Source organism: Mus caroli, unplaced genomic scaffold (genome assembly GCF_978045245.1).
Source record: "Mus caroli unplaced genomic scaffold, Mus_caroli_1 scaffold_9, whole genome shotgun sequence".
Classification (NCBI taxonomy): domain Eukaryota; kingdom Metazoa; phylum Chordata; class Mammalia; order Rodentia; family Muridae; genus Mus; species Mus caroli.
The window spans coordinates 79,038,179-79,066,042 of record NW_028227264.1 but is presented as its reverse complement, the minus strand read 5'-3'; the positions used below and the strand labels follow the sequence as shown (position 1 = coordinate 79,066,042).

General features: G+C 53.3%; 1 protein-coding gene across 7 annotated transcripts; it reads right to left on the bottom strand.

Annotated features, from left to right (window-relative positions):
- Positions 1-185: 185 nt before the first annotated feature.
- Positions 186-27,425, bottom strand: Dazap1 (DAZ associated protein 1). 7 transcript variants are annotated; one of them, XM_085842992.1, is made up of 12 exons: positions 27,323-27,425; positions 14,726-14,766; positions 14,231-14,397; positions 13,975-14,040; positions 11,223-11,333; positions 10,601-10,649; positions 7,898-7,980; positions 5,729-5,882; positions 4,678-4,707; positions 4,397-4,537; positions 3,345-3,521; positions 186-1,057 (listed from the first exon to the last, which is right to left on the bottom strand). In XM_085842992.1, the coding sequence occupies exons 1-12, from the start codon at positions 27,325-27,327 to the stop codon at positions 882-884; spliced, it is 1,200 nt and encodes a 399-aa protein (XP_085699118.1). In that variant the 5' UTR covers positions 27,328-27,425; the 3' UTR covers positions 186-881. The 7 variants fall into 7 exon arrangements, with proteins under 7 accessions (XP_085699118.1, XP_021029405.1, XP_021029406.1 ...); XM_021173746.3 differs by lacking the exon at positions 27,323-27,425 and adding an exon at positions 23,655-23,858; XM_021173747.2 differs by lacking the exon at positions 27,323-27,425 and adding an exon at positions 23,655-23,858 and having other exon boundaries at positions 186-1,054.
- Between the last annotated feature and the right edge of the window lie 439 nt (positions 27,426-27,864).

Sequence of the window (27,864 nt, the reverse complement as noted above, 5' to 3'; positions counted from 1 at the left end):
CACCTGTGTGGGTGTCACTTCAAGGCCAAAGATGGGACTCCATGTGCCCAGCCCTGTTTCCTGCTTCCTGATGGCTCAGACCAGCACACCCCACTTCTCTTTAATGGGACAGTCCCTCCAAAGTACATTGGGAAGAACAGAGGGGAGCAGACCAGAATTACAGACACAAGCAGACAGCACTCAGGTTCTGATCCAAACACGCTGTTTTATTCAAACCGGGTCAAACTGGTCAATGGGAACCTGAGCCCTACTGAGGGGCCTCCAGCAAGGCCTTGCCTGCCACCTGTGTGGGTGGGGCCCAGGCCACCCGAGACTTCAGCACTGCCACCTGTGCCAGGGGCCCTGTGGCACCTGCAGCCACACAAGCCGATCAAAGCAAGGAATGAACAAAAAACCAAATGCACGCAGTAGTCTCTGCCCGCACCCCAGCCCGCGCCGGCGGGAGCCAGGGCTCCCGCTTCCCGCACCCGAACCCTGCTTTAAATTAAAAAATAAGCCAGTATACATTGTAGAAAATTTCTCTTAAAAATCTCACAATTTGTAAATGTATATTTTTTTCTTTAACATAAAAGTTTACAATATACCATAAAACAAAAGGCTCAAGAAAATAATCTCAAAAAAAGGAAAAAAAAGGAAGAAGAAAAAGAAACCTGAAATTCTGAATTAAAGCTGAAGGCGTTATTTAAACCCTGTTGTTGAACCAGTGACGTGTTTTTATTGTGCTGATGGGTCAGAGAAAAGAAATATATTTAAAACCTCAGTCCAGACGCGGTCTCCGCTGCCCCTCCCCCCAGGTCGAGTGGTCATTTATTTTGTCCCGAGTGTGATTGTCACAAGTTCACCAGTCCCGAATCCTGCCTGCCCCGCCGCCATGCCCCTGGCTAGCGCCGGTAGGGATGGAAGCCCTGCACGTTGTGGTTCTGCCCGCGTCCGAAGCCACTGCCGCCAGCGGGAGGACCCCCCGAACCTGGTACAGAGGGGCCCCCATAGGAGGGCGGCTGCTGGCTGGGGTCCGAGAAGCCCTGCCCGAAGCCACTCAAGTCCTGCCCATAACCTGCTGGGAGAAAAGCTGCTTAGTTCAGGGTCATGGGACAGCAGCCCACCCCATAGTTCTGCCAAGGAGAGGGGCTGCTGTTCAGGCTTTGGGTCTGTGGGTAGCACGGTGGCCCTGTTGGCCTGTCTGTCACCCTACCCAGATGCATCACACACACACACACACACACACACACACACACACACACACACACACACACACACACACACACAAAAACACACACACACAGCACCAGAACTGGGGAGGTGCAGGATGCTCTGTCCCATCGTAAAGTCACAGCCCGAGCTGTTGCAGGCAGGGTTCGGTCTAACTTCCCAACAACTCTCAGCTGAGTCCAGTGTTCCTGAACAATTGCTGCCAATTCTGTCAGGGGTGAAGCTTTGGGAAGGGCAGATGACACCATTTCCTGCCTGCCCAGACAGTAGGCAATACAACCCTGGGAGGCCTCCCCAGCCCAAGCAGACGCACACGTGGATGCAGGCCCCACTGGCTGGGACTTGCCATTGTTGGGTGGGTGTCCAGATCCAGAGAGAGCAAGGCCCCGAGGATGAACAGCTCAGAGTGCTACTGCAGGCATGCAGACATGGCCACAGACAGCAGCACTCAGAGGTGCCCCAAAATCAACTTCAGGTGACAGGCCTATGTGAGCACGACCCCAGCACACTGTACTCACATCTGAAAACACCATGAAAACTCAATCCAACACACAGAGAAACGGCTGCTTTCAGAGGACCCAGGCAGCTTAGTTCTCAGCACCAACATGGCAGCTCACCCCTGAGCTGTGTAATGTAACTACACTTCTCAGGGGGGCTGACCCTTTCCGCTGGCTTCAGATGGCTTTTTTTTTTTTTTTTTTTTTTGGTTTTTCGAGACAGGGTTTCTCTGTATAGCCCTGGCTGTCCTGGAACTCACTCTGTAGACCAGGCTGGCCTCGAACTCAGAAATCCGCCTGCCTCTGCCTCCCGAGTGCTGGGATTAAAGGCGTGCGCCACCACGCCTGGCTTCAGATGGCTCTTGCACGCATGGGTTACACATGGACTCACCCAAGTACACATGAAATAATTTTTTTTTTTTTTTGGTTTTTCGAGACAGGGCTTCTCTGTGTAGTCCTGGCTGTCTTGGAACTCACTCTGTAGAGCAGGCTGGCCTCAAACTCAGAAATCGGCCTGCCTCTGCCTCTGCCTCCCAAGTGCTGGGATTAAAGACATGCACCACCACAGTCCGGCCTAAAATCATTTTTAAAAAGAAAATTTCATTCTAAACAAAACAAAACAGGAGCCAGGCGTGGAGGTACACACTTTTTCAATTCCAGCTCCTGGGAGGCAGAGGTAGACCGATTTCTGTGAGTTCAAGGCTAACCAGGGCTACATGGCTGAGACCCTGTTTCAAAAAAGAAGCCTAACCAAACCAACAAAACACAGCAGCAACAAAAACAAACCTAGATGTGGTGGAACACAGAAGTCACCAAAGCCCACTGAGGCAGGGGGAAACTTGTTTTGAATTCAAGGCCACCTGTACTATAACAAAGAACAAGAAAGGAGGAGGGAAGGGCTGGCAGGACTTGGTTATGTGTTTGCCACCAAACAGGACTATGAGCTCCATTCCCAAACATACGGACAGGACAAAACAAATTCCCAGGGTCCACTCTGACTTCCCCCATGGGCCAGGGCACATGCATGCACACACGGACTATAAATGAAAAGGCTGAGGCTGTCACTCTGAGGGACGGACACATGCCCAGCACGTGTGAGAATGGGGATTCAAAGGCAGGGCAGAAGCTCACTCCTGTGCACAGTGAGGAGAGAGTTCCTGCAGCAATGGCAGAGGCAGAGGAGAAAGCAACCTTCCACGACAGCATAAATCAACCATGACAAGGTTCCGGGCCACAGAAGTTGCCACTGCAGAGCCTGGCCATTTCCCTGACCTAACCCCCCCCCCAACCACTGGGCTCCAAAGGGACAAGAGCAGATACAACCTCCCAAGCAGCGCTCGCTCGCTCGCTCTCTCTCTCTCTCACTCACACACACACACACACACACACACACACACACACACACACACACACCCAGAGACTGCTTGTCCTAGGCTATGACTGCACCGATAGGGATAGGGACTTCCCCAGACAAGGTAGAGCCTAGAGTAACCATGCCCAAGGACTCAACAGGACCCCTGGGAGCCCACATTCCCACAGGGGCACTAGATTGGGGGGTCCAGCATCCCAGAATCCGATGTGGTAGCCTCTCCTGCTCCTGTCTGTCCTGGGAGCAAGCAGCTGGCCACAGCCACTTACCATATTGACCATAGGGGAAGTCCGGCTGGGCTGTTGGGGGTTTGCTCATGTCCGGGGCAGCCTGAGACGGAGGTGGTGGGAAGGCCAGCGGGGCAGCCCCTGGGGTGGCAGGTGGAGGAGGGACCCCTGGAGGGGCAAACTGATCAGGGGGTGGGGGCGGAGGACCGTAGCCAAAACCTGCAGGGATAGAAGAGCAGGGTATGAAGAGTCGGTGTCAGTCGCAGAACTGACTGAGTATAGGGGCCAGTGTCCACTTAGCACATCCTACCAGACCCTGCGCAGGCTAGGACTCTGCCCAGGGCCATTATCCCAAGGAGACAGCTCAGATAAGCTGCTCAGGACAGAAGCAGACCAGAGCACCAGACAGTAATGTACATAGCAAGGAATTCTAGGTGAGAACTCTGGAAGCCACAGCTAGCCACTACAGGGCCAGGATGCACCTACTTACTAAATGTCTGCCTAGCTACAGGAGGCCCTGGCCTCCACGCCAGCATCTGAAGAAAGAAGCCACCACTGAACACAGCATCAGACTACTCAGAAAGGCTGGCTGTGTCTGCTAGGACCAGGCAAACTAGGCCAGGTGAACTAGATCTAGGCCACTGTTGTGCCTTGGGCAGAGTGAGTGAGGTGCAAGTCTTTTTTTTGTTTTTGTTTTTGTTTTTCGAGACAGGGTTTCTCTGTGTAGCCCTGGCTGTCCTGGAACTCACTTTGTAGACCAGGCTGGCCTTGAACTCAGAAATCCGCCTGCCTCTGCCTCCCGAGTGCTGGGATTAAAGGCGTGCGCCACCACGCCCGGCTCGAAGTGCAAGTCTTATCAGTATGTGCCCACTAGAAATATCGGGGCAGGGGTTGGGGTGGGGGTGGGGCGGGGATCCTGGGTCAGCTCCTTCCCAGAGTTCTACCATACCCTAACTGCACAATCTGTAGACACCACTGGCCCAAGCCTATACGAAGCACAGCCCAATAATCCAAGAACCTCCCATGAACTCTTAGCCAGCCTTGGATGGATGGCAGTTGATATGCTGGGTCTGTTCCAAGGGGGTAGCACTCACTGAACTGTGGTGGGGCGCCATAGCCCTGTGGGAAGCCCTGTGGTGGGGGGAAGCCTCCTGGCGGTGTGGATACAATGTAGGAGGTGAAGGGTGGGGGTGGGGGCGGGGCTCCTCTGCCCGCAGGGGGTGGGCCATAGCCACCTGCAACACAAGAATTGGAAAGGTTGGAGTAATCCCTCTGGCACAGCCAGATCACATCCATGGTCTCCTCCCAACACCAGTGCCCAGTGCACACAGCAATAGCCTGGGGCGTACAACTGACCCCTTTCCACATGACTCACCAATGGCCTGTCCTGCTGGCACCCACATTCCTAGACAGAGAACAAAAGAGAAGGGGCCAGTTAGTCTGTCAGTGACTTTCCTTGGTCTCCTGGTTGTATGCACAAGTTTCTCAAAAGGTCTAAGGAGAGAAGGTCTGTCCACTGCTGGAGTCCCAACCTCATAAAGAGGAGAACCCAAGCAACAGGATCCAGGCTATGCTGCACCAAGATGGCCTGTGCCCTCACACCATGAGTCTCACTCCCTTAGGCAGCTCTTCCCAGAGCAACAAGGAAAACCCGACAAGGGGCTGTGTCACTGTGTCATAAACAGGGTCCCTTCCTGTTCAGCACCCAGACACAGAGATCCAATCCTTGCCAAGGCAAGACCAACTAGAGGCAGCTCGAGTCTCTTGGATGAAGCCCGCCCCCATTCCCATCACCCACAGGCACCGTGCAGGCCAGGACTGGGAGGCTGCACACAATTTGCAGCAGAGCAGATGCAGCCACCTGCAGGGCCTGCAGGAGAATGAGAACACACGTTGGCCAAGGAGATGCCTTGTACAGTGGCTTGGTGTTAGGTGATGGAGGTCTGCCATCCTAGCCCTCTGAGACTGAGGTAGGAAGTCTGCAAAGTCCAAGGCTAGCCTGTGCAACACAGTGGACCTGTCTCCACTGTGAAGGAAGGGAAAGAAGGAACTTGTCCTGAGGCTGTGGTGTCTGTCAGCAGTAAACATCACCGCAGCCTGGGAACTGAGCTCATGCCCAGAACTGAGGGAAACAAACACTCATGCTCTACTTAGGTCAAAGAGGGAATTCTAGAAATAGGAGGGGTCACCTGCAGACTGGGGCCTCCTAGGCAGCCACTGTCAAGCTTCTGTGTTTACTGTTGCCAGCCAGTGACTGGGCACAGGAGGTGATACACATAGCCAAAGTGATACCACAAAGGGTAACTCAAGAGCCACACCTCATACCTCCTGCAGTCGGGCTCCTAGGCAGCCGTGCCACTGGGGAACAGAGGCAGTCAACACCTCCAGGATGTGCTAGCAGGGACACCACCACACCTGTGCCTTACCTTGTGGGCCATATCCTTGTTGCCACGTTGGCGGGGGCTGGCCCGCCCAGCCGTTGGCTGCACTGGGCGCCACGCGGCTGCCCCACTGGCTGGCTCCTGGCTGTCCTGGAGCTTGATTCTTGCTGTCCCGTGGTTCAGCCCGTTTAACCTCCACCTAAACAAACCGAGTGCACTTTAGGGAGAAGTCAAGGTGACACCCCTGCCCTTCAGACACCCGTGGTGACTTACGACTACACTTAACGCCTTATGACTTAAAGTGAGTACTTAAGATAAGCTTACTTAGGCCAGTAAGTTTCTTTCTTAAAAAAAAAGTTTGCTCTTTAATTTCTTTTTATAAAAAAAATGTTTCTCAGGTACAACAGACGCATCTGGAAGACGCCCTGTGCCCCCCCCTCCACTGCAAGCAGCAGCAGGAGGCCAAGAGCCCTGGGGAGACAGCGGAGGGGAGCACCGAGGGGTACCCTGCTTACAGAGAAGGCAGTCTCCTTGCACCCAAAGAGCCCAGCCACCTCCCACCCCTGCATACCTGAGAAACACGCTGGCTTTGACTCAATTATTTAAAATGTCTAGTGGAAGATAAAGACTTACCTTCCCCAGGCTAATGCTTAAAGAATCTCAGTTAACTCAAAGGCATGTCAGAGGGAATGGATGTAAGAGCCTTACGATACAGCTAACAAAAAAGTCAACAAACATGCAATAAAATGGACATTGGGATCAGTAAGCAACCTTCATACTGTGTTTGGCAGCAGCCCAGCCCTGGCCCAGCAAGGGGACAGGGGACAGCAGACAGGGGCCCTAACAGAAGCTGGAGTTCATGGCCTACTTAGGCCAAGGTGTGACCTCATTCTCTTAAGGGCTCACTGACTACTCAGCAGTCCCTGCCCAGGCTGCCTGTGTCCCCAGGGTTAAGCCCAGAACACCAGCTCCAGTAGCGCCTTCGGGCAGGAACTGAGCACTCTGCCTGAGTGCTTAGTGTTTTGCCAGCAGAAGCACAGCCCCACCCCCAACCCCCGCAAGTGCCCAAGAGCGGTCTGATGGTGGTAACTTGGGAAGCAGATGCTGTAAGCTAGGGCAATGTGAAAGCAGGGACACAGCTCTGAGTTAATGAGCCCCTGAAGCCCCTGGGGACTCGTCCTGCTGACAGAGCAACGTGTACTCAAGACTAGAGGAACTTGGGTCGTGGCTTCTCAGTCCAGGTTAATCATCATGCAGGCCCAGCTCTGGACACTTGGTCTCCCAGATGCTGCAGTGTCCAGTGAAGGTCAGCAATGGCAGGTTTGACTCTCTAGGGGAGAGGACCTGAGGATAGGGACCCTCACACTACACACAGCACTCTCCGGCTGCTGGCCAGCTGCCGTGCTTTCCAGTCTGCATGCTGGTTTAAATTGAGGCTGCAGGAAGTGTCAGAACAAGGCTACCCCACTTTACTGGGGTCTGTCTGGGAGGAAGAGACCCAGAAGCCCAGAGCCTGCTTAGGCCTGCTTAGGCCACTGCATGGTCCCAGAGCCTAAGATTTCCTTGTCCCTCTGTACTTGGGCCCAGCACAGCCAGGCAGCCACAGGAGTGGCAGGTGGATCTAGTCTCAGGACTAAGGCCTGACACAGCTGTAGCAGTCATGCATGCTAAGGAGGCTAAAGTGGACTTTAGAAGGTCTGAATGGGAACCCTGCGCATGCGGCTACAGAGAGCTGAGGCCTGGAATCTCGGGAGCCCTGGGCCTGCCCTGCCCACTCTGGCAGCAACACAGTATGAAGACGGAACACCAAAGGTCACTTGACTGCACGTGGTTAAGTGCTATCAGAGCATGTGGCTGGTCCCGGAGTTTCACAGTAAGTGACCCGACAGAAAACCAATCCTTCAGGATGTTTCGGTGCTCTCGGTATGGAGCTGGACCTCAGGCTCGTGGAGGCTCCTGCTCATCACATTAAGGTCACTGTTACACAAGGGGCTGGGCCACATCTGAAGGAGTGGTCATGGAAACCAAGCCTGAGGCAACACTAGGGTCTCACTGAAGGCCCCCACCTCCCAGGGTCCCACCCTCTACCCCATCCCCCTGTCCAGGGGCAGCACCCCATGGATGTCCTGCAGGGAGTGCCCACTTCCCAGTGAAGCCCCTCGTTGCCTAAGGCTTGGCTTGGTCTTAAGGTAAAATAAAACTACAACTACACACTTTTTTGCCCATGATGTCGTGAAAATGCATGTTGACAGCCTGGTCCACTGATTGTTCGTCCTCGAAAGTAATAAATCCAAAACCTAGCCAACGACGAAGAGTGAATCAAGGTAGCAGGGCGTGTGACACAAAACAGGATGATGAACAGTATCAGGGCGCCACAGGGTCGAGCTGGGTCTCAGACAAAGCCCGTGTACAGAGGGGCTATGGCCCAGAGCAGGTTGGGGACAGTAGGTGACTTTCACCCTTCTCCAGGCTGAGTCCGGCCATGGGGAAGAGGGGTGCCTGGGAGGTGGGGGTGTGTGTGGGTGCTCTGGCTTTTCTGAAACCCAGCTTCTCCCCTGGGGTTTGCAATTCGCTTCGCAGCTAGTGCTGACAGCAGCCCCCGCTGTTCTAGGCGGTACCGAGTGCAGTTCCTATTGCGCCTCGCCAGGCTTACCCAACACTGTTGGCTAAGCCCGCGGAGTCCTATGTCTAACAGTCCTACTCCTCTATGCACAGACAATATAGGTAAATACAGTAATACACAAAGATACAGGCCACAACGGGTTCCAGCAGGTCAAATTCTGCTGTCAGCAGCAACAGCAAGAGGCATGGTGTCATAAAAAAAAAAAAAAAAAAAGAAAAAAGAAAAAGAAAAAAAAAGTTAAAAAAAAAAAAAAGAAAAAAAAGAAAAAAGAAAAAAAGAAAATTTCAAAGGAAAAAAAATTTAGCATTTCCCAAACACAAGAAAGTGGCAGTATAAACGAAGTTTGGTTGGTCTGGGGCAAGCAAGCGCGGCCACCCGACTAGGGGCAGGAGGGACAGGGTCTCTGGTCTCCACGGAGGCCGAATTGAGCACTAACGTCCTGCAGCAGCGCTCGGGCCCAGAGACCTCAGGGGACAAAGGGTGAGGGAGGCTCCAGACAGAAGGGCCCAGAAGGGGTCCAAGAGAACTAATTTTATAGTAAACAGAAGGATGTGTGACAAGGGTCCCTGTGCACTGCGACAGGGAAGCTGGGAAGAAGTGGCCTAAGGATAGGACCACAAGCTGATGAGATGGGGTATTGGAGCTGAACCAGAAAAGTAACCCTAAAAGGACCTGGGCAGGAAAGAGATGGGAACAGAAAGGAAGAGAAGGCAGCTGAGGAGCCAGAGGTGAGATGGGAGAACGCAGGAGGGCCGAGGCTCCTGCTGTCCTATGCAGATGCTGTCTGGGCAGGAGAGAGGCCAGATGCAATGCTGACTGCTGGAGGTGAACTCTAGCAGAGCTGGAGGGACAAAGGATAGAGGAGAGAAAGAAGACTGGAGACAGGGTGCTTAGGGACCAAGAGGCAGGGGACAAGATGGCCTGCTATTGAAGTCAGCAGACATGAAGCAGGAAGGAGAAGGTACACTGAGACCCACCAAGACCCTCGAGGAGTCAGCAAAGCCAAGAAGACAGGAGGTGCTGTAGGGGGACCCTGCTGACCCAACCCCTGCTATCTGCCACCCGATGGGACACTTCCAAGCCCCCAGAGGACACAGGCCCACACGCCAGCCCCAAAGCTCTTGGCCCAGCTCCTGCTGCCCCTTCAGCACAGGTCAACAACACTAGCTGGGCCTGGCTAGGCTGGGTGGCAGGAGGGCGGCGGCAGCTGTGCCAGCCATGGGCGGGAGCACCTAGGAGCTGCCCTCAGAGTCCCGCACACCGAGGCTTCGCAAAGTCAGAGGCGGCATTTGGAACACAACATAGTGATGAAGACATGTGAAAAGTTGACATTCTCTCAAACGGCGGGAGTGTCTGAAGCCACCGGGCTGGCTGGGTCCAGGCACAGTGCAAGAGGCCGTGGGTCGTGGGGGAGGAGCCGGGGCAGGCTGTCTACAACGCTGTGTCAGAGGCAGCAGCGGGACAAACACACTGAAACTTCGTTTACACCCCACGGGAGCAAAGCCGCTCCGTCCTCTGACTGCGGGCGGGCCTGTACCTGTGTGACTTAACTTAGCACCTGGAGAGAGATCTAGAGAGACATCGTTAATCACAGACAATCACAGAAGAGAGGAGACAGCTTACTTAACGGTACCGTATTCTATGACACTACGTACGTCATTAAGCATGTATGTCTACCGTAAATTAAGACTAAGACTTAACAGCTAAGCACACGAGTGAGCAGTGCGCCCTGGACGAGTGAGGAGGCTCAAATGGCAAACTATGCTCCTGAGTGGTGGCGCACCACGAGACCTGAGCGGCCATCAGTGACAGGGACATGTGCATGAAGGCTGTGTTGAGGGACACAGGATGTGAAGGGAGGGTTGTGTGAGGTGAGGGACCTGTGACGTGGAGCACTGTGGTCCAAGAAGGATGCTGAACCAAAAATGAGGGTAACCAACAGCCAGGAAAAGGGCCGGAGAGCACAGCGGTCCCCCGCCGCTCCTGGGCCGGTGTAGACTGAGTTCGGGCAGCTGGGGCGGTCAGCATAGCAGACTGGGACAGCTGGATGAGGTAAGACACCTGTGCTTTGGAGGACCTTTACAGACAAAGCTGTGTTCATCTTCATGTGAAGGGGTCAGAATGTCCAGAGGGAGGGGAGCAGAGCATGTGATGTGAGTGGAGGTCAGAGACTGTGTCAGGTATGTGGCCCAATGGAAGTGGCTGTGCAGCATCTGACCGTGGCCTGTCTAGGGCGAGATAGTTTGCCATCTGAGGGGAGGACATGGGTCAGGATGAACGGGCTTAGCCCTTACCTCGAGGCCGCTGCTTCTCCGCGTCATAAATCATAACCACCTCTGTGACCTGTGGACAGAGTGTGATTGAGGCAGGCTTTGTGGGGGTAGGTGCCACAGACCCACTCAGCCCACTCTGTTAGGTCCCCGGGGACCAGCTAAAGGAGAACTTTGCTAAGGCAGACCAGCAACTGTGGGGCTGCATGCCCAGGTGGGATGAAGTCTGATGGACACACACTACCCAGGGTCACGAGGATGCTGCCCAGTGCACTACCTAGCAGTTTAAGCCTGGCTATCTTGTCTGCCCCACCTAGCTACTCAAATCCCCACATCGAGCAAAGGGTTCCCCCCTCTGGAAGGCACCAGGTGAGACAGTGCACACACCTCAGTACCAGGCCAGCTGCTCTCCTATAGCAGAATCCTCTGTGGGCATAAACCCAGGTGTCCAAGTGACACAGGACTCAGAGGCCCTGGCCTAACTAGGGCCAGCTGCCTGGCCACCACAAGGCAGCATAGCGTGCATGCCTCCCAGGCATGGGAATCGCCTCTCACTGTCCACTGACCCCTCCCTCCTTAAAACCCCAGGCAACACTGATGTGGAGAAGCAGGAGACAGGGCGGCCATGACGGCCCACAGAGCTCACCACTCCAAACTTCTTGAAGTACTCCCTGAGCTCCGTCTCCCCGCAGTTGTGGGGAATGCCCCCGACAAAGATCTTGTTGGACTTGCTGCTGTCGCTCCTGGGTCCTTTCTGCTGTCAAGAAGGAAGGGGGTCAGTGACTTCTGAGGGATCACCCCCCACAGGCTGGCTACCACACAACCCTTTTCTGTGGCTTTGTACTGCTTTCTGAGATGGTCTCACCATGTAGCCCAGGCTGGCCTTCAACTCATGGCAGTCCTGCTGCCTTGGGCTCTCCATGCTGGGACAGCAGTCTGGCCCCTTGTACGGCTGTTTTGTTTTGTTGAGGCAGTCTCACCTTGTACTTCTGCTCCTGAAACCCACTCTCCAGACCAGGCTGACCTTCAACTCCAGATCCACCTGCCGGCCCCCCCCCCCCCCCCCGCCTCCAATCCCCCCCCACTGCTACTCCAGCTCATAGGCTTCTGAGTCAGTTAAAACCAGACCACGTTCTGAAACTGCATGGCTGCTCTGGGGACTCCAGGAGGCCGGGCCTGCAGCCCTTCCTCGGGTACTACACGTTGCCTTAGACCACGAGAATGGAAGGTCTGTGGTCAGGGCGGTACCTGTGGGCCTGCGCTTAGCACTCAGGACTGCTGCAGAGGTCACTAAGAGCCAGCCAGTCTCAAGCCAACAGGAAGCCTGCACTCCTGGACTGGCAGGATGGCTCAGTGGCTACAGGAACTGCCTCTGCAGTACACATCCCAGCAGGGGAACCAACTCTAAGTTGCCCTCTGCCATCTACATGCATTCTATGACATTCATGTCCACAGACACCAAACATAAACGGGATTTAAAAAGCCAGTTAGGGACAGTAACAACAAGCCCACAGTGTCTGAAGCAGGGATCTCTGAGTTCCAGGACAGCCAGGACTACAGAGTACTCTGCCTGAAAAACAAACAAAACAATCTGCAACGTGAAGACAGGACTTCTGGCCTTACTTTTCATTTTTTAGTGCTTGGGACAAAACTGGGGCCTTCTACATCCTAGGGAGGGCTCACCAATGACCTACATTCCCAGTGCGGATGGGATTTTGGCAAGGTTAAAAAAAAAACCCAAAAAACCAGAAAGGCAGTCTCATGAATACCAGCTGTGTGTGACAACCTGGGGACACAGGGGACCTGAGACAATGCTTTGGCAGTTGAGCAATCATGGAGTACCTTGCCCCACCTCCACTGCTGCTCCCGCCCATGGCTCTAACCCTGTCCCTGGTGAGGACAGCACAATCAAGACTGAACTTCTGAGCTGGTTGTGGTCGCACAGGCCTGTCGGCCTAGCATCTTGAGACTGAGGCAGGAAGATCCTGGGTCCCAGGCTGGCTTGGGCTTCAGGTAAGACTGGAGAGCAGGGAAGCACACCCCTCCGCTAGTAACTGCGCTTGCCCAGACAGGAGCTCACGTGTGCAGTGCGTCTCAGCAGTCTGGCCCACGCTGAAGAGTCGCAGAGTGAGCCAGCCAGTGCCATGGTGTGGACAGCAGTTCCCCACCCCCACTGCCATCCCCTCTGAGGCCTGTGTGAACAGCTCTAAGGCAGCAAGTACACTGCTGTGCTAGGCCTCCAACCTCTGGGAACTGACGTTCCTAAATAAAAAAGGGGGTAGGGCTCTTTTTGTTTGGTTGGTTGGTTTTTCGAGACAGGGTTTCTCTGTATAGCCCTGGCTGTCCTGGAACTCACTTTGTAGACCAGGCTGGCCTCGAACTCAGAAATCCTGCCTCTGCCTCCCGAGTGCTGGGATTAAAGGTGTGCGCCACCACGCCCAGCTTTTTTCTTTTTCTTTTTTTGGGGGGGGGGTCGGGTGGGGTGGGGCTCTTGACCATCACAAGCTCACTAGGGCTTCGTCCAAAGCACACCTGTGAGAGAATGTATATCTTAATAGGAAAGGCTGGAGACAAGGCTCGGCAGATAAGAGGAGCAGGATTTGAGTCTGAGTACCCTACCTACATGGTGACTCACAACTGTTACAACTCAATTTGAGGAATCTGACCACCTCTTCTAGCTCCCAAGGCATCAGGCACCCAAGCAGTGCATAGACATACAGGTAAAGAAAATGCCTACAAGCCAGGCGTGGTGGCGCACACCTTTGATCCCAGCACTCGGGAGGCAGAGGCAAGCGGATTTCTGAGTTCGAGGCCAGCCTGGTCTACAAAGTGAGTTCCATGACAGCCAGGGCTATACAGAGAAACCCTGTCTCGAAAAACCAAAACCAAAACCAAACAAACAAAAAAAGAAAATGCCCACAAGTAAACAAATACAAATAAATCTGGAAAGTGAGTGGGGAACGGTAGCCTACAGCTAACATCCCAGCACTGGAGAGGCTGAGGCCAGCTCACCAAACAAGCGGGCTGCCATTCACAGCAGAAGCACAGACTCCTTCCAGGCAGCCATCTCTGCCTGCACAGCTGGCCCGTGTAAACGTGAAGGCATAGCCTGCTGCCAGGCAGGGACTGCCAAGGTGTGGAGTGGGGTGTGCATGACCCAAGGAAACACTGGCTCTACTCAGCATGAGAGCAGCTGACCGGTGGTAGCCCTTGCTGCTAAGGGGCTAGGAAGACTGTGCACCCAGCCCAAGGTGATGGTCCTTGGCTTTCAAAGGCTGCAGCATCCCAGAGTCCCATTTCCCTTAAGTCAGTGAGCAGAGGGAGAAAATGGTGACCACCCTCTAGCACGACAGAGCATCCAGCCCAGCCCAGCCCAGCCCAGCCTTACCCAGCCTTACCCAGCCTTCCTTGGGCCGTGTTCGCTCTGGCTGCATCCCCCGAGGTGTGCATGGCTTCGGGTCGATCTGTGGGAAACGTGAAGCCAGAGCTGTGAGCAGGAAGCTACCCCGCCAAGGGCACTAGGCCCATCACACCCCATGGTTCTCACCTAAAGAGTCTAACCTCTAATACGCCCCCTCCAACAATAGCCTGAACCCTACAGCCAACTAATTCAGACAGGTGGGCAAAGATGGGAGGACCCATGAAGTCACTTACATTTCGGCCATCTAGGGTGTGTGGTCTGCTGGCCAGCACTGTCCCCACACAATTGGGGTCTTTAAACTTGACAAATCCAAAGCCTCGAGACTGGTTGGTGGTTTTATCTTTCATGATGACACAATCCACAACCTCACCATACTGGGAAAAGTAGCTGCGTAGAGTCTCTGCTCGGAGACAGGAACAAAGGTACACATGTCCTAGCACAGCCTCAGCACACACAGAGACCCCCCCCCCCAACACACACACACCAGCAGCCTTACCCAAGCTGCTTGGTAGCTAACTGCTGGGGAGAGGGCCCAGGGTATGAGGGTATGGATGGCCTTGTGCTAGAAAGGGTGAACTAACTCTGCCAGGAACAGGAGGGCAGGGCTGGACAAGCAGGACACCACCAGGGTACACTGACTTTAGAGCAAGCTCTGCCAAGGGACACAAGGCTAGGTCCACAGGCACCAGAGCCACGCCCATTCATGGCTGGGACACCACAGCTCCTACCTTGAGTGGTACTCCAGTCCAGGCCGCCCACAAAGAGCTTCCTGTAGGGAAAAGAGGCTCAGAGTCAGCTGACCTCTTAAGGCTGTCCCCAGCACCAGGCCCACAGGAAGAGGGATGTGCTCAGTCAGCCTGGGGGCCACACACAACTCAATGAAGGACCACCAGCTTCCATACTATGGCAGCTAAGAGATATATGCCTTTGCTGCCACAGAGATGGCCCTGTCAGAGCCAGGCTGCTAGGACAAAAGCCAACTGCCCGTGACAGGACACACTGCCTGCAGCTTCTGCCGAGACCTAACCACCAGGAGGAGAACAGTCTAAGCCCAACTAGATAAGCCCCTAGCCTAGGACAAGGTCTCATGAAGCTGCTGGACAACAGAGCTCTGGATGACAGAGCCTTAGCAGTGGCCCGTCATGCCTGGGGCCCATATCCATACAGCACCATCTCCAAGGACAGCTTCGAGAAGCAGCTGTATCAGATGGCCCTTGGGCCTCAGCAGTGAGCACTAACTCTGTCACCTGAGGCACTCAGGCTTCATCCAATCCCTCCCCAGCTCTGGGTCACGAGGCATGGCCCAGCAGGAGAGCCTGCCCCCTCGCCCCCACCCCAGCAGCCACCCTGAAGCTCTGCTTGCCAATCCTATAGGATACTTGGGGCAAATCTCTGAGCAGGAAGGGTCCTCGGCGCCAGCACCACCATCAACCTCCAGATATAAGAAACCTGCCCCTTAGTTGGGCGTGGTGGCGCACACCTTTAATCCCAGCATTTGGGAGGCAGAGGCAGGTGAATTTCTGAGTTCGAGGCCAGCCTGGTGTACAGAGTGAGTTCCAGGACAGCCAGGGCTACACAGAGAAACCCTATCTCGAAATCCAAATAAATAAATAAAACCTGCCCCCCTTTACAGAAAATGCTAGAACCCCTACCCTTTGCCACCCACAGGCAGTCAACTATCCCATGGCAGGCTGGAAACCAGAGGGCCCTGTGCAGGTAGGCATATTACTGCCTCACATGCAGTAACTAGGTCCTACATATGAGCCAGGAGCTTCAAGACACAAGAGTCCTCAAGTGGTCCAAGTGACCCCCACAACAAAGTCCCACAGTAGAGGTGCCAGCCATGGGTAAGCATGGGTGACCACACAACTCCCTTCCTTCCCAGTTGTGGAAGAGGTGCCCTGTCCTGCAAGGCCGCTAGCCCTCTGGCCTCCTGAATCTTTGCAAACTCTCCAGCCTAGGCAACTCACTGCACAGGTGGCTCAGGGCCCGGCCTCACTAAACATAAAGCTTCCTAACCAAGCAGGAGGCCACGGGCACAGAAGAGGAACTGGTCAGATGGGTCCAGGCTCTGGGCCCAGATGCAGTTTCAGGTACAGACACTGGGCAAATGCTAGGTGTGGTGGTACACGCATGGGAGAAACCCAGCACTCAGAAACAATGGGAGAATGGGAAACTGGAGCCCACAAAAGGAAAGAGAGAAAGAAAGGGAAAGCAGCCGTGTCAGCAGCACAGACATGCAGAAGGCACGAGGAGCGGGTTGAGGTCCTCATCTCTTTTCCTGGCTTCAGGCAGCAGAGTGCATCCACACCCTGCAGTGCCACAGGCTCGGCCCGATGTGGGGCCCAAAGTGGGGCCCGAGAGGACACTACTGAGGCTGCACTCCACCTGCTGAGGAGAGCAGGGCTTCCGGCCTGGGTGCACAGAGGCTTTCTGTCTGGCTCAGCAGAGTCCAGCAGGTAAGACAGGCCCATGGTCACAAAGGTTCTAGAAGGTTCCAGGATGCAGATTTCAATTCCTTTATGGCTGAGGTGACAACAAAGTATCCAATCAAGTGAAAAAGAGAAATGAGAGCCTGAGCTTTAGGAGGGCCTGTGGATCAGCTCCCAGCCATGCAGGGAGTCAGCACCTACAGACTGGGGACAGGAGAGGCCACTTAGCTCTGCAGGACAGACTCTGAGTGACAGCAACAATCAGGTGCCTCCAGGGGAGCTGGTGCACTCCTCACTTATGTGCAACCTGCCATGTTTGGGTGCCTGCACCCCACATCCTGCCGCTGAACCCAGAACCTATAGCCATCACTTCCCTTCAGGCCCCAGAGGCCAGAAAAGAGCCATTCCAGGCTTCCAGCAGGGCCCGGTGGAACCCACACACAGCACAGGGATGAGCCTGAGAGGCCCGGCCCCTGCTGCCTGTCCCTAGGCTGGCTCCACAATTCATCTATGAGGACACAGAAGCCCATGACCCCCACAGACAGAAGTGACATGAGGATGTGACTGAAGAGGCCTCATCTCTAGTGATTAACTTCCGCTGGTGCTCCCACCCTCCCAGCTGCTCCTCAGTGCACATGGACTTGTCACACGGACCAAACCACAACCTCAGTTCCTATGATGGCAGTCCCTAGAGAGAAACAGTAGTGTGTTAGAGACACCCTGCTCTGCCATGGCCTCCTGGCCTCCAGTCCTGTGTCCTGTTCCTCTCTTCCCCAATGCCACTCAAGCCTGAGGCCCTACGGCTTAAGTATCTTTAGAAAGGGACAGATCTGCCAGAGCCCTTTGGGGAGCAGTTCAAACCCACAGCCAGGCTCACAGCAGGCACCTACCACAGAACATCTACAGCCTCTGGACTGTGGCCAGGGAGCAAAGGCCTTGGGTAGAGGCAGCCTGCTATGGCTGGCAGAGAAGTGACAACAGTCACCCCATCGGCTGTTCACGCCTGGCTCTTCTGAACACAGGGAACCTTGGACCATCGTTCAGCACCACACAGCCAACAGGAAACACACACACTCATACACACAGAAAATCACCAAAGAAGCACCCCCAGGGCTGAGGGGAACTTATCTTCACTCTGCACTCCCAGATGGGTGCACAGCCCCCAGCAGGTTCCCTGCCTCCTCTGTACCCTCCAATAAGCTGTGTTAGAAGGAGCAACTGCAGCTTGTCTGGCTGGGATTTGAGGTGCTCCAGGGCTCAGGGCCAGGCAGCTGGCTCCTAGGGTAGGGACACTGAGCAGGGGTGGCCTCTAGGTGGGACATACATGAAGGATGAGCTCCGCCCTTTCTCTCATAGGCCTTTCTCTGCATCGGTGCAGCGAAGGCACTCAGCCCAATCTGACAGGCCCAGCATTCACATAAAGCAGTCTGCACAGACCCTCATCCAGGTCAGCAGAGGAGCCCTAAGCCACAAACCCAGGCCTTCCTGGAAAGACCTTGCTGCCAGGATACCTAGTGTGCCTGCCTTTCATTCTCCAGGTGACACTGACCACAGTTCAGATGGACTTTTCCCACCACTGTGTCCTACAGGTATGTCACTGGAGGAGCTGGAGAGCAAAGTAGCCTAGGCCACACAAGGGGACCCCAGGAACCTCTGCTCAACATGGGCATGAGCCCGATATCAGGGTCCAGACTTCGCAGATACAGCCCTCACACCTGACACCAGGCCACTTGTGATAGCTCTAGCACACGGACCAACCTCCTGCATTTGCTGACTTAACACCAGAATGCAGAAAATCACACTCAGGAAGCAGTACCCACTTCTACTCCCTTCCAACTCCAACCCTCCAGGCCAACTGGACACCTCAGTAAGGCACTTGCCACTAAGCCTGACAACCTGAAACACACACACACACACAGGGATGGGGGCACCAGAAGGGGGAGGGCCAGCAAGATCTCTTGGCAGGGCTGGCGTGATGGCTCAGTAGTTAAGAGCACTGACTGGTCTTCCAGAGGTCTTGAATTCAATTCCCAGCAACCACATGGTGGCTCACAACTATCTGTAATGGGATTTGATGCCCTTTTCTGGTGTGTCTGTGTCTGAAGACACTGACAGTGTACTTACATACATAAAATAAATAAATCTTTTTTTTAAAAAATCGCTTGGCAGGGCTAGTGAGATGGCTCAGTGGGTAAGAGCACCCACTACTCTTCCAAAGGTACTGAGTTCAAGTCCTAGCAACCACATGGTGGCTCACAACCACCCATAATGAGATCTGATGCCCTCTTCTGGTGCATTTGAAGACAGCTACAGTGAACTTATAATAATAAATAAATCTTTGGGCCGGAGCAAGTGGGGTTGGCCAGAGCAAGCAGAGGTCCAAATTTCAATTCCCAACAATCACTTGAAGGCTCACAACCATCTGTACAACTACAGTGTGTACTCATATACATAAAATAAATAAATCTTTAAAAAAAAAAAGATCGCTTGGCAGATGAATATGCTTGCAGCCTGACTCCAGTCTGGTTCCCTTGGCACACAGTGTTCGAGTAAAGAACTAACTGCTACAAGTTGTCCTCTCATCTCTCCATGTGCACCATGGTGCATGGGCATATGAACACACAGACACACACACACAATTTTAAAAGAAATGGCAGCTGGGCATGGTGTCGCATGCCTTTAACCCCAGCACTGCAGAGGCAGAAGCAAGAGGATCTCTGTGAGTTCAAGGCCAGCCTGGTCTACAGAGTGAATTCTGAACAGCCAGGGTTACACAGGGAAACTTTGTCTCAAAACAAACAAACAAACAAAAAAAAACAAAAAAAAAAAAAAAACGCACACACATATATACATACACACATAAATTGCTTCAGGCATAGTGGAGCATACCTTTAATCCCAGAGCTCAGGAGAGAGAGGCAGGTAGATTTCTCTGAGTCTAAGGCCAGCCTGGTTTACATAACAAATTTCTGACCAACCAGGGCTGTCTTAGGGAAAAAACCCTCCAAAACAAACCAAACAAGACCAGCACAAGTTGGAGGTGACCCCAAAGATGCCCCCTCTGCTACCTTCCATCTACCTTCTCCTGGAGAGAGGACACTTACATCACAGGCACTCCTGCCATAACCTAAGACCCCAGCCTACGCATGCATGAGAGTAGAGCCTCCACCAGATGCAGCAGCCAGCCACTCACCTACAGGTGGCTGCCTTGGCTGAACAGGTCAATTAACCAGGACAGCAGTCTGTAGAGGAAACTGCAGAAGGCCCCATTACCAGCATCTAAACAGGCCCAGGGACAGGGATCTCTGATGTTCCACTGATGGGCACAGCCGCTAGCTTTCTCAGTAACCAACCGCTACACTTGGAAACTCAGAGGTTTGCAACTTCAGGCTCCATCCCCAGCATTAAACAATTCAAAACTCCCTTTGTAAATAAAGGATGGGTGTAGTGGGGCATGCCTTTAATTCACCAACTCAGGAGGCAGAGGTGGGCTGGGCAGGCAGATTTGTAAACGTTCAAGGCCGTGTGGTCTACAGAGCAAGCACCCTAGGACTACATAGAGAAACCCTGCTGTCTTAGTCAGGGTTTCTATTCCAGCACAAACATCATGACCATGAAGCAAATTAGGGAGGAAAGGGTTTATTCAGCTTACATTTCCACATTGCTGTTCATCACTAAAGGAAGTCAGGACTGGAACTCAAGCAGGTCAGAAAGCAGGAGCTGATGCAGAAGCCATGGAGGGATGTTACTTACTGGCTTGCCTCCCTTGGCTTGCTCAGCCTGCTCTTATAGAACCAAGACTACCAGCCCAGAGATGGCACCACCCACAAGGGGACCTACCCGCTTGATCACTAATTGAGAAAATGCCCCACAGCTGGATCTCATGGAGGCATTTCCTCAACTGAAGCTCTTTTCTCTGTGATAACTCCAGCCTATGTCAAGTTGGCACACAAAACCAGCCAGTACACCTGCCTCAACCAAAATAAATCACAAAACCCGCCCTCTGGGTGACTTCCTAGGGACTACAGAGCAGACTCCAGTCTTGTCCAGTCTAGGCACAGGCTCCTAGTGCCCAGTGGGTTTATGTGAGGCTGCAGGGATGCAGTAGGGTCTGACACTTCATTATATGTCCAGGAGGTGCATGCTGTCATGGGGAGCCAGCAACCTCTGACCTCTCTCCCAGGCCCACAGTGGTCTTCCAGACCCTAAGAGCATGCAGGAGACCCAGCAACTGCACAGGTGCCAGGCCCTTCCATTCAGCAAGGTGCTCTGATCCTGGGACAGATCCACAAGAAGCACACCTCTTACCCACCTCGTGAGCAAAGACACTGCCTACCAGGCCCAAGTCCTCAGTGCCAGGCACACTCAACACTGAGTGCATTAGGTAGCTCACCCACCACCTCAGGAAGTCTGCCAGACAGCAGGCAGACTCTTTCTACCTGTGGAGGCAGAGCCACCTGCTAAGGAGCCGTGAGGCAGGGACTAGGGCTGAGAGAAGTAAGGACACCCCAGAATACAATGTGAGAACCTCACTGTCTCCCAGCCCAAGTGGGACAAGTTGTAGGGAGGAAAATGAAACCCCAACATGCCTAACCATGTGCACCAACCTGTCAAGTTCCTGCACCTGCAAGAGGGAACTCGGGATGCCACTCTGAGCTCCCTGGGCTACAAGACTGACAAAAGCAGCAGATGAGAGGAATTCAAGGCCTACTGGGGAGACCCAAAGTGTCCCACCAAACCCCAGGCTCCTAGACTAGGTCCTTTTAGAATTCCAAGTTTGCCAGGCGGTGGTGGCGCACGCCTTTAATCCCAGCACTTGGGAGGCAGAGGCAGGCGGATTTCTGAGTTCGAGGCCAGTCTGGTCTACAAAGTGAGTTCCAGGACAGCCAGAGCTATACAGAGAAACCCTGTCTCGAAAAACCAAAAAAAAAAAAAAAAAATTCCAAGTTTATTTAAACCCCTCAAGCCCTGGTTGATATCACAGAGACCCCACAAAGTCCCCACTTGGGGTCCCCCAGTCCTTGATCTCCTTTGTGATCTTCCTGACTCGAAGGCCCCAGGATCAGGTTCCATAGCTCTAAAAAGTTCCCTCTGGTGCCACCCCGATATGAGAGTCTCTAGACCAGCAGGCTGCTATTTAAGCCCTCCCAGGTCTCAAACTTCCCCCCTCACAGCTCCCGAGCACCCTGACTTCTTGTTCTGTTCTGGGTACCCTGGCTTGTTGAGCAGTTTCAGGGGTGGGGGCTCTTCCTGGCTTCTGGGTTCCTCTTTCTGGTTTCCCAGACCCCTTGTGGTCTCCCTAACCCACTGAAGCATCCTTTTGGGGAGTCTCTCTGGCCTTAAGGTCCCCTTTGGAGTCACTTAGGTCTCCAGGCTTCCCTTTGGGGTCTCCCTATACTTTAGTCTTTGGTTATCACTGGTGTCTCCCAAGCTCATGGAGCTGTCTCTTGATTCCTCTATGACCCCCGGAGCTCTGAGTCTCCCCAGCCTCTCATTTATCTTATGAACAAGCAACAACCAAAATAATTTAAAAAAAAAAATCTCAAAAAACAAGAAATAAATAAATAAACTAAACACAAACAAAAGAGTTCTCTTGGACCCCGCATCTTCTAGGCCTCACTGGCTCAGGGTCTCCAATTATCTTTTAGAGTATTCCTGAGTCCCGCACCTCCACCTGGTATTCTTCCAGCCCCCTGAATTAGCCTTTCAGGCCTCTCTAGCTCCTTAACTATCCTTTGGGGTTCCCCCAAATCTCCACTGGGCTCTTCTAGACTCTGTAACTCCTGTTGGAGGTCCCCCTAGCCTTCTGAACTACCCTGTATGATCTCCCTAGCCTATTTCCTTAACCACAATTACGGCTTATGGTCTCCCACAGAGCTAAGGGTCTCTCTTGGAATTCCCTCAGCCCTCTGAACTATCCTTTAGTATCTCCCGACCTCACAGCTCAACCTCAGGGGTCCCCTATACCTTAATATATCCTTTGGGAGGGTCCCTCAAGCCCTTATTCTATAGGGCCTTCCCAACCACCTTATCCACATAACCCCCCAGCTCTCCTTTGGAGTCCTCTTCTTCTTCTTCTTCTTTTTTTTTTTTTTGGTTTTTTGAGAAAGGGTTTCTCTGTGTAACCCTGGCTGTCCTGTAACTCACTTTGTAGACCAGACTGGCCTCTCGAACTCAGAAATCCACCTGCCTCTGCTTCCCAAGCGCTGGGATTAAAGGCGTGAGTTCTGGGGTCCTCCTCTAACTCCTGTGTAGGACTCAGAACCTTGAGTTATCTTTTAGGGTCTCCCGACCCCAACTTTTCAGTGTTCCCAAACTCCTTTAATTTTATCGGGGGGGGCGTCTCCCCGACACCCAGGCTCTACTTAGGGTCCCTCTAATATCTGAACTATCCTGTAGTGTCTCTCAGTCTCCTGATTTGATGGTCACCTTAATTCCTGAAATCTGGAGAATCCCACGACCTCCAAAATTACCATTTGAAGACTCCTTGACCCCAAACTCCACTTAGGAAGCCCCAACATCCTGATCTGTCCTTTGTGATCTCCTCATCCCTGCGGTTTTACTAGATAACCCCAGCACCCTAATCTTTTGGGGTACCCTTCAGATCCCCACGTTTTCCCATGCGGTCTCTGTGAGTTGTAATCTATACTTTGGGGTTCCTCGGCACCCATAACCTAATTTATTTGACCTATGTATTCTTTAGGGTGTCTCTGCATCCTTAATCTATTTTACAGGGTCTCCATTACCTGTGATCTAGCTTTTAGAATTCAACTCCCCAGAGCAACTCTATGGGGTCTCTCTGCTCTATAATCTATTCTTTGAAGATCCCTCAGTTTCACCATTCTAATACTTAGGGTTCTCAAGGACCCTGGTCCATTTTTGGAATCTCTCTGGTACTTAGGATCTGTGAGAGAGCTCTCAGCACCCCTAATTATCCTACATTACCTTCCTGACTTCAAGGATCCACGTAGGGGTCTTCAACACCCTGATCTATCATTTCGGGGTCTCTCAGTCCGGTGAGTTATCCTATGGGATGCCCCTGACCTGTGAACCTTCATTTAGGGTTTCTCTGGCTCGTGAATTATCACCTTGGGTCCCTTCAGTTACCCATGGGCTGCCTTTGGGGCGACCCCCCAGCACCCCGGCTCTCCTCTAAAGTCCCGGCCCGGTCGGTCCGGCAACCCGGCCTCCCTCGCTCTGGGCCTGGCCCGGCTCCACAGCCTCACCCGATTTCGTCGGCGCCCGCGCTGTTCATGGCGCCCCGTCCCGGCCCGCTGCGCCCCGCTCCTCCGGAAGGTCACCGCTCGTCCCTCCCCGCAGCCGCGGCCCGGATCTGCGCAACGGCGGCGGCGCTGAGCCTCCTCCCTCGGCGCCAACGGTCGCTGCGCGTCCCCGCGCCTCCGCGCCTCCGCCCTGCGCACGCCCGGGCGCGCTCCCGCACGGGGCCTCCGGGGGCGGGGCCAGGGGCGCGCCGCGCGTGCGTGCCCGCTTGCGAGAGGGGACGCAGGGATCTGCGCCTGCGCAGCAAGGACACCCGAGACATGCGTTTCCGCCCTGTCGAATCTAATCCTTCTGGGAAATGCAGTCCTCTGCATTATCTGGCCTTCAGAAGGCGCGCGCGGAGGGAGACAGCCACGTGCGTGCGTACGCGTGCATGCGGCGCCGGGCGTTCATGGCGCGCGCAGGCGCAGACGCGGGTTCCCCTTTTTCCACTCGCGAATCTTGGTATTGCGTGAGGGCTTGCGAGGGAAAAAGTCTAAGACGCCCCTCAGAGGCCGGTGCATAAAGCAGACTGCATGCTCATGCTCTGAACTGTGTCACCTCCCGCTCTTCCTTTTTCGCAGAAGATGATACAGAGGGTCACTGAGGCTGACTCACCTGTCCAAGGTCATTCAGTTAAGGCTCGATTGGGTTCAAAGTAAAAATTAACCAAGTTCACTGGTTATTAAGAAAAAACAAAAACAAAAAAAACACTGTTCCTAGTACCACTAACATGGACAGCCACACTCTTACTACTATCTATTGTCTGCATCTGACTTCTCACTTGGATAATCTGCCTTTCCTCTCATAACGAGTTCTCTGTCTCAAAAATGTATATAAAGCTGGGCAGTGGTGGCACACACCTTTAATCCCAGCATTTGGGAGGCAGAGGCAGGTGGATTTCCGAGTTCAAGGCCAGCTTGGTCTACAGAGTGAGTCCCAGGACAGCCAGGGCTACACAGAGAAACCCTGTCTCAAAAAAACAAAACAAACAAACAAAAATTATAATAATAATAATAACAGCAGCAACAACATAATAAGTAAGTGAATAAAACGAGGTAATGGCTCAGTTGGTTGAGCATCTTTCTAGGCTAAAGATCTGGGTTCCATCCCCAGCCTACTTAAAACAGGCATGGCAGTACAAACCTGTCATCCCAGCGCTCAGGTTGGAGAGGAAGATTGGGAATTCAAGGTCAGCCTCCCTTGGTCAGCTATATAGTGAACTAGAAGCCAGCCTGAGGTACACGAGACTTTCTCAAACAAAAACCAAAACATACATACAAATAAACAAACAAAGCCTGAAGCAGGGCAGTATTGGTGCACACTTTTAAACCCAGCACTTGGGAGGCAGAGACAGGCTGATGTCTGTGAATTAAGTACAGCTAGTATACAGAGTGAGTTCTAGGACAGCCAGGACTACACAGAGAAACCCTGTGTCAGAAGGAGAAGGAGAAGGAGAAGGAGAAGGAGAAGGAGAAGGAGAAAAAGAAGAAGGAGAATAGAAGGAGGAGGAGGAGGAGAAGAAGAGGAAGAAGAAGAAGAAGAAGAAGAAGAAGAAGAAGAAGAAGAAGAAGAAGAAGAAGAAGAAGAAGAAGAAGAAGAAGAAGACTTTAAATTTGAGAGTGGAGCCGGGCGTGGTGGCGCACGCCTTTAATCCCAGCACTCGGGAGGCAGAGGCAGGCGGATTTCTGAGTTCGAGGCCAGCCTGGTCTACAAAGTGAGTTCCAGGACAGCCAGGGCTATACGGAGAAACCCTGCCTCGAAAAACCAAAAATAAATAAATAAATAAATAAATAAATAAATAAATTTGAGAGTGACCTGGGACCTAGTCTCTATGTCAGTAGAACATAATATAATAACAGCAAAGTATAACAAGCAACAATTCATTTCTGTGCTGGGTATAACAGCTCAGATTATAAAAAAAACAGTCCAAAGCTTTTGTTTGGAGACAGAGTCTTCCTATGTAGCCCCAATTGTCCTGGAACTCATAGAGATCTTGCTGTCGCTGACTCTGGAGTGCTGAGATGACAAAGCTACCCATTTTCTGCTTTAATTAGACCACATGAGATCATCAGAAGGCCACTCAGAGGAGTGGCACAGTGGAGGCTGGACTGGACCTAGAGTTCAGTGGGGGAAGTGCTCTCCTGGCAGACACAACGCCCAAGACCCTTCCTGAGCTGCAGAAACCGGGCATAGCAGTACACATTGTTGATCCTGGCACTGGAGAGGTGGAGGCAGCAAGATCTGGAATTCGAGGTTACCCTTAGCTGTGTGAGAGTTTGAGGCTATCTTGGGCTACAGGAGAACCTGTTTCTTCCAGAGGACCAAAGTTTGATTCTCAGCACCCACGTGAGAGATCACAATGCCAGTGACTGCGCCTCAGGGGATCCGGTGCCCCCTGCACTACACACAGCAGGTGGTGCACAGGCATGAGACACCAAGTACATTAAAAAATAAAAAACAAACCAAAACTCCCAAAACAAAAGTGCTAACTATTGCGGTTCTAAACTGGAGCCCTGGTCTCCACTCCTGTTTTTTAGCAGTTTCCCCCACCTGTAAAATGAGGATATCAACAGTTATTGCTGTAACATCTTCTAAGGGCTAAGAGTTTCCCTGTTCTTCCAGTAGTTCTCAGAAAAATCATCAGATCGCTACACCTAACATGCCCAAGTGACCCAGGAGTAAGCTAGAGCCAGTGAATGACAGGTATGGATTAGAGCAGCTGAGAGAGGGCTGGCTTCTTGGACCTCACCAGGCCAATGAGTGTCTAAACTTGAGGCATTCAGCCAGGCATGGTGGCATACGCCTTTAAATCCCAGCAGTTCAGAGGTAGAATCAGGCAGAAATCTGTGAGTTCGCGGCCAACTTGGTCTCAATAGCAAGCTCCAGGCCAGTCAGGAGCTCCTGTCTCTAAATAAACGGATAAATAGAAATAAAAAATCAACTTGGGCCGGGCCTGATGGCGCACGCCTTTAATCCCAGAACTCCGGAGGCAGAGGCAGGTGGAGTTCTGAGTTCGAGGCCAGCCTGGTCTACAGAGTGAGTTCCAGGACAGCCAGGGCTACACAGAGAAACCCTGTCTCGAAAAACCTTAAAAAAAAAAAAAATCAACTTGGAGGAGCATCGTGGACGACATGCTGGGATCAGGAAGTTTCACAGCCTCTTCAGACAGTAAATCTGAGTACCCTTGCGAGCCAGCCAGGCAAATGCAGAAAGTCAAGCCTCATTCCAAATGTGGTGTCAGGGAGCTTGCCCCGCCCCTCCAGAAGCCACAACAGTGCACGTGCCAACATATGGTACCCTAAATAGCACTGGGACCACTGGTAGTCTCTAAACGTCCCTCCTTAAACCGCACGCACTTCGCCCCTCATGGCTCCAACTTCCTATCTAGATAACTTGGCCCCGCCCAGGTCCGCAGGCTCCGCCCCATTCATAGTAAAAGGCTAGACTCAGCTCGACTCCACAATTACCCTACCCCCAGGCCCCGCCTCCTTGGCGCCAGCCTCAGCCCTAGCAGAAAGCTAGGCCCCGGATCTTGTTTTGCCTCTACCAGGCTGGGCCCAACCCGTGAAAGAAGACTAGGCTTCGCCAGTAGCAGAACGCTTGAATTTCATCCTATCCCATAAACACCTACCCCATGGCTCTGTCCTCATCCGTAGCAGAAGGCTGGACACCACGGTCTCAGCCGGCTGGCCCCGTTCCTTAGCTTCGTCTCTCATACTTAGCAGAATGGTGACCCCACCCCATTACTCCGGCCCCGCCCCTAGCAGAAGGCTGGACTCTGTCCTACCATACAGGCTCCATCCTGTATGGCTCCTGCCTGCATCCCTCATGGAAGTCTGGATTCCGTCCCAACCCACAGCTCTGGCCCCATCCATAGCATAAAGTTGGACTCCTCCCCAGCCCACCAGTGCAGGGCCTATCCCATTCCGTAGATCCGCCCCTCTCAGAACTTTACTTCGGGCTCCAGCGAGTAGCCCCGACCCTGAGCACGCTCCACCCTGCCCCTCAGGCTCCATCCACCCAGGCCCAGCCCAGTGCCAGGCTGGACCCCCTCCCAGAGCAAGGACCAACCCTCTTCTAATGACTGGACCCACCCTAGCCCAGAAAGGCCCCGCCCCAGCGAGTAGGCCCCGCCCACACGGCTCAGCCACGGAGTACTTTAGGGCACATAGG

Bases quoted from the DNA above. Each gene is read 5' to 3' on its own strand.
- Dazap1 (XM_021173746.3), bottom strand. From the start codon at position 23,683: ATGAACAGCGCGGGCGCCGACGAAATCGG. The intron at 4,708-5,728 runs GTAAGGCACAGG...TTCTCTGTCTAG, and splicing joins ACAAGGATATGGCCCACAAG to GAATGTGGGTGCCAGCAGGA. The intron at 4,538-4,677 runs GTGAGTCATGTG...CTTGTGTTGCAG, and splicing joins GCCAGCAGGACAGGCCATTG to GTGGCTATGGCCCACCCCCT.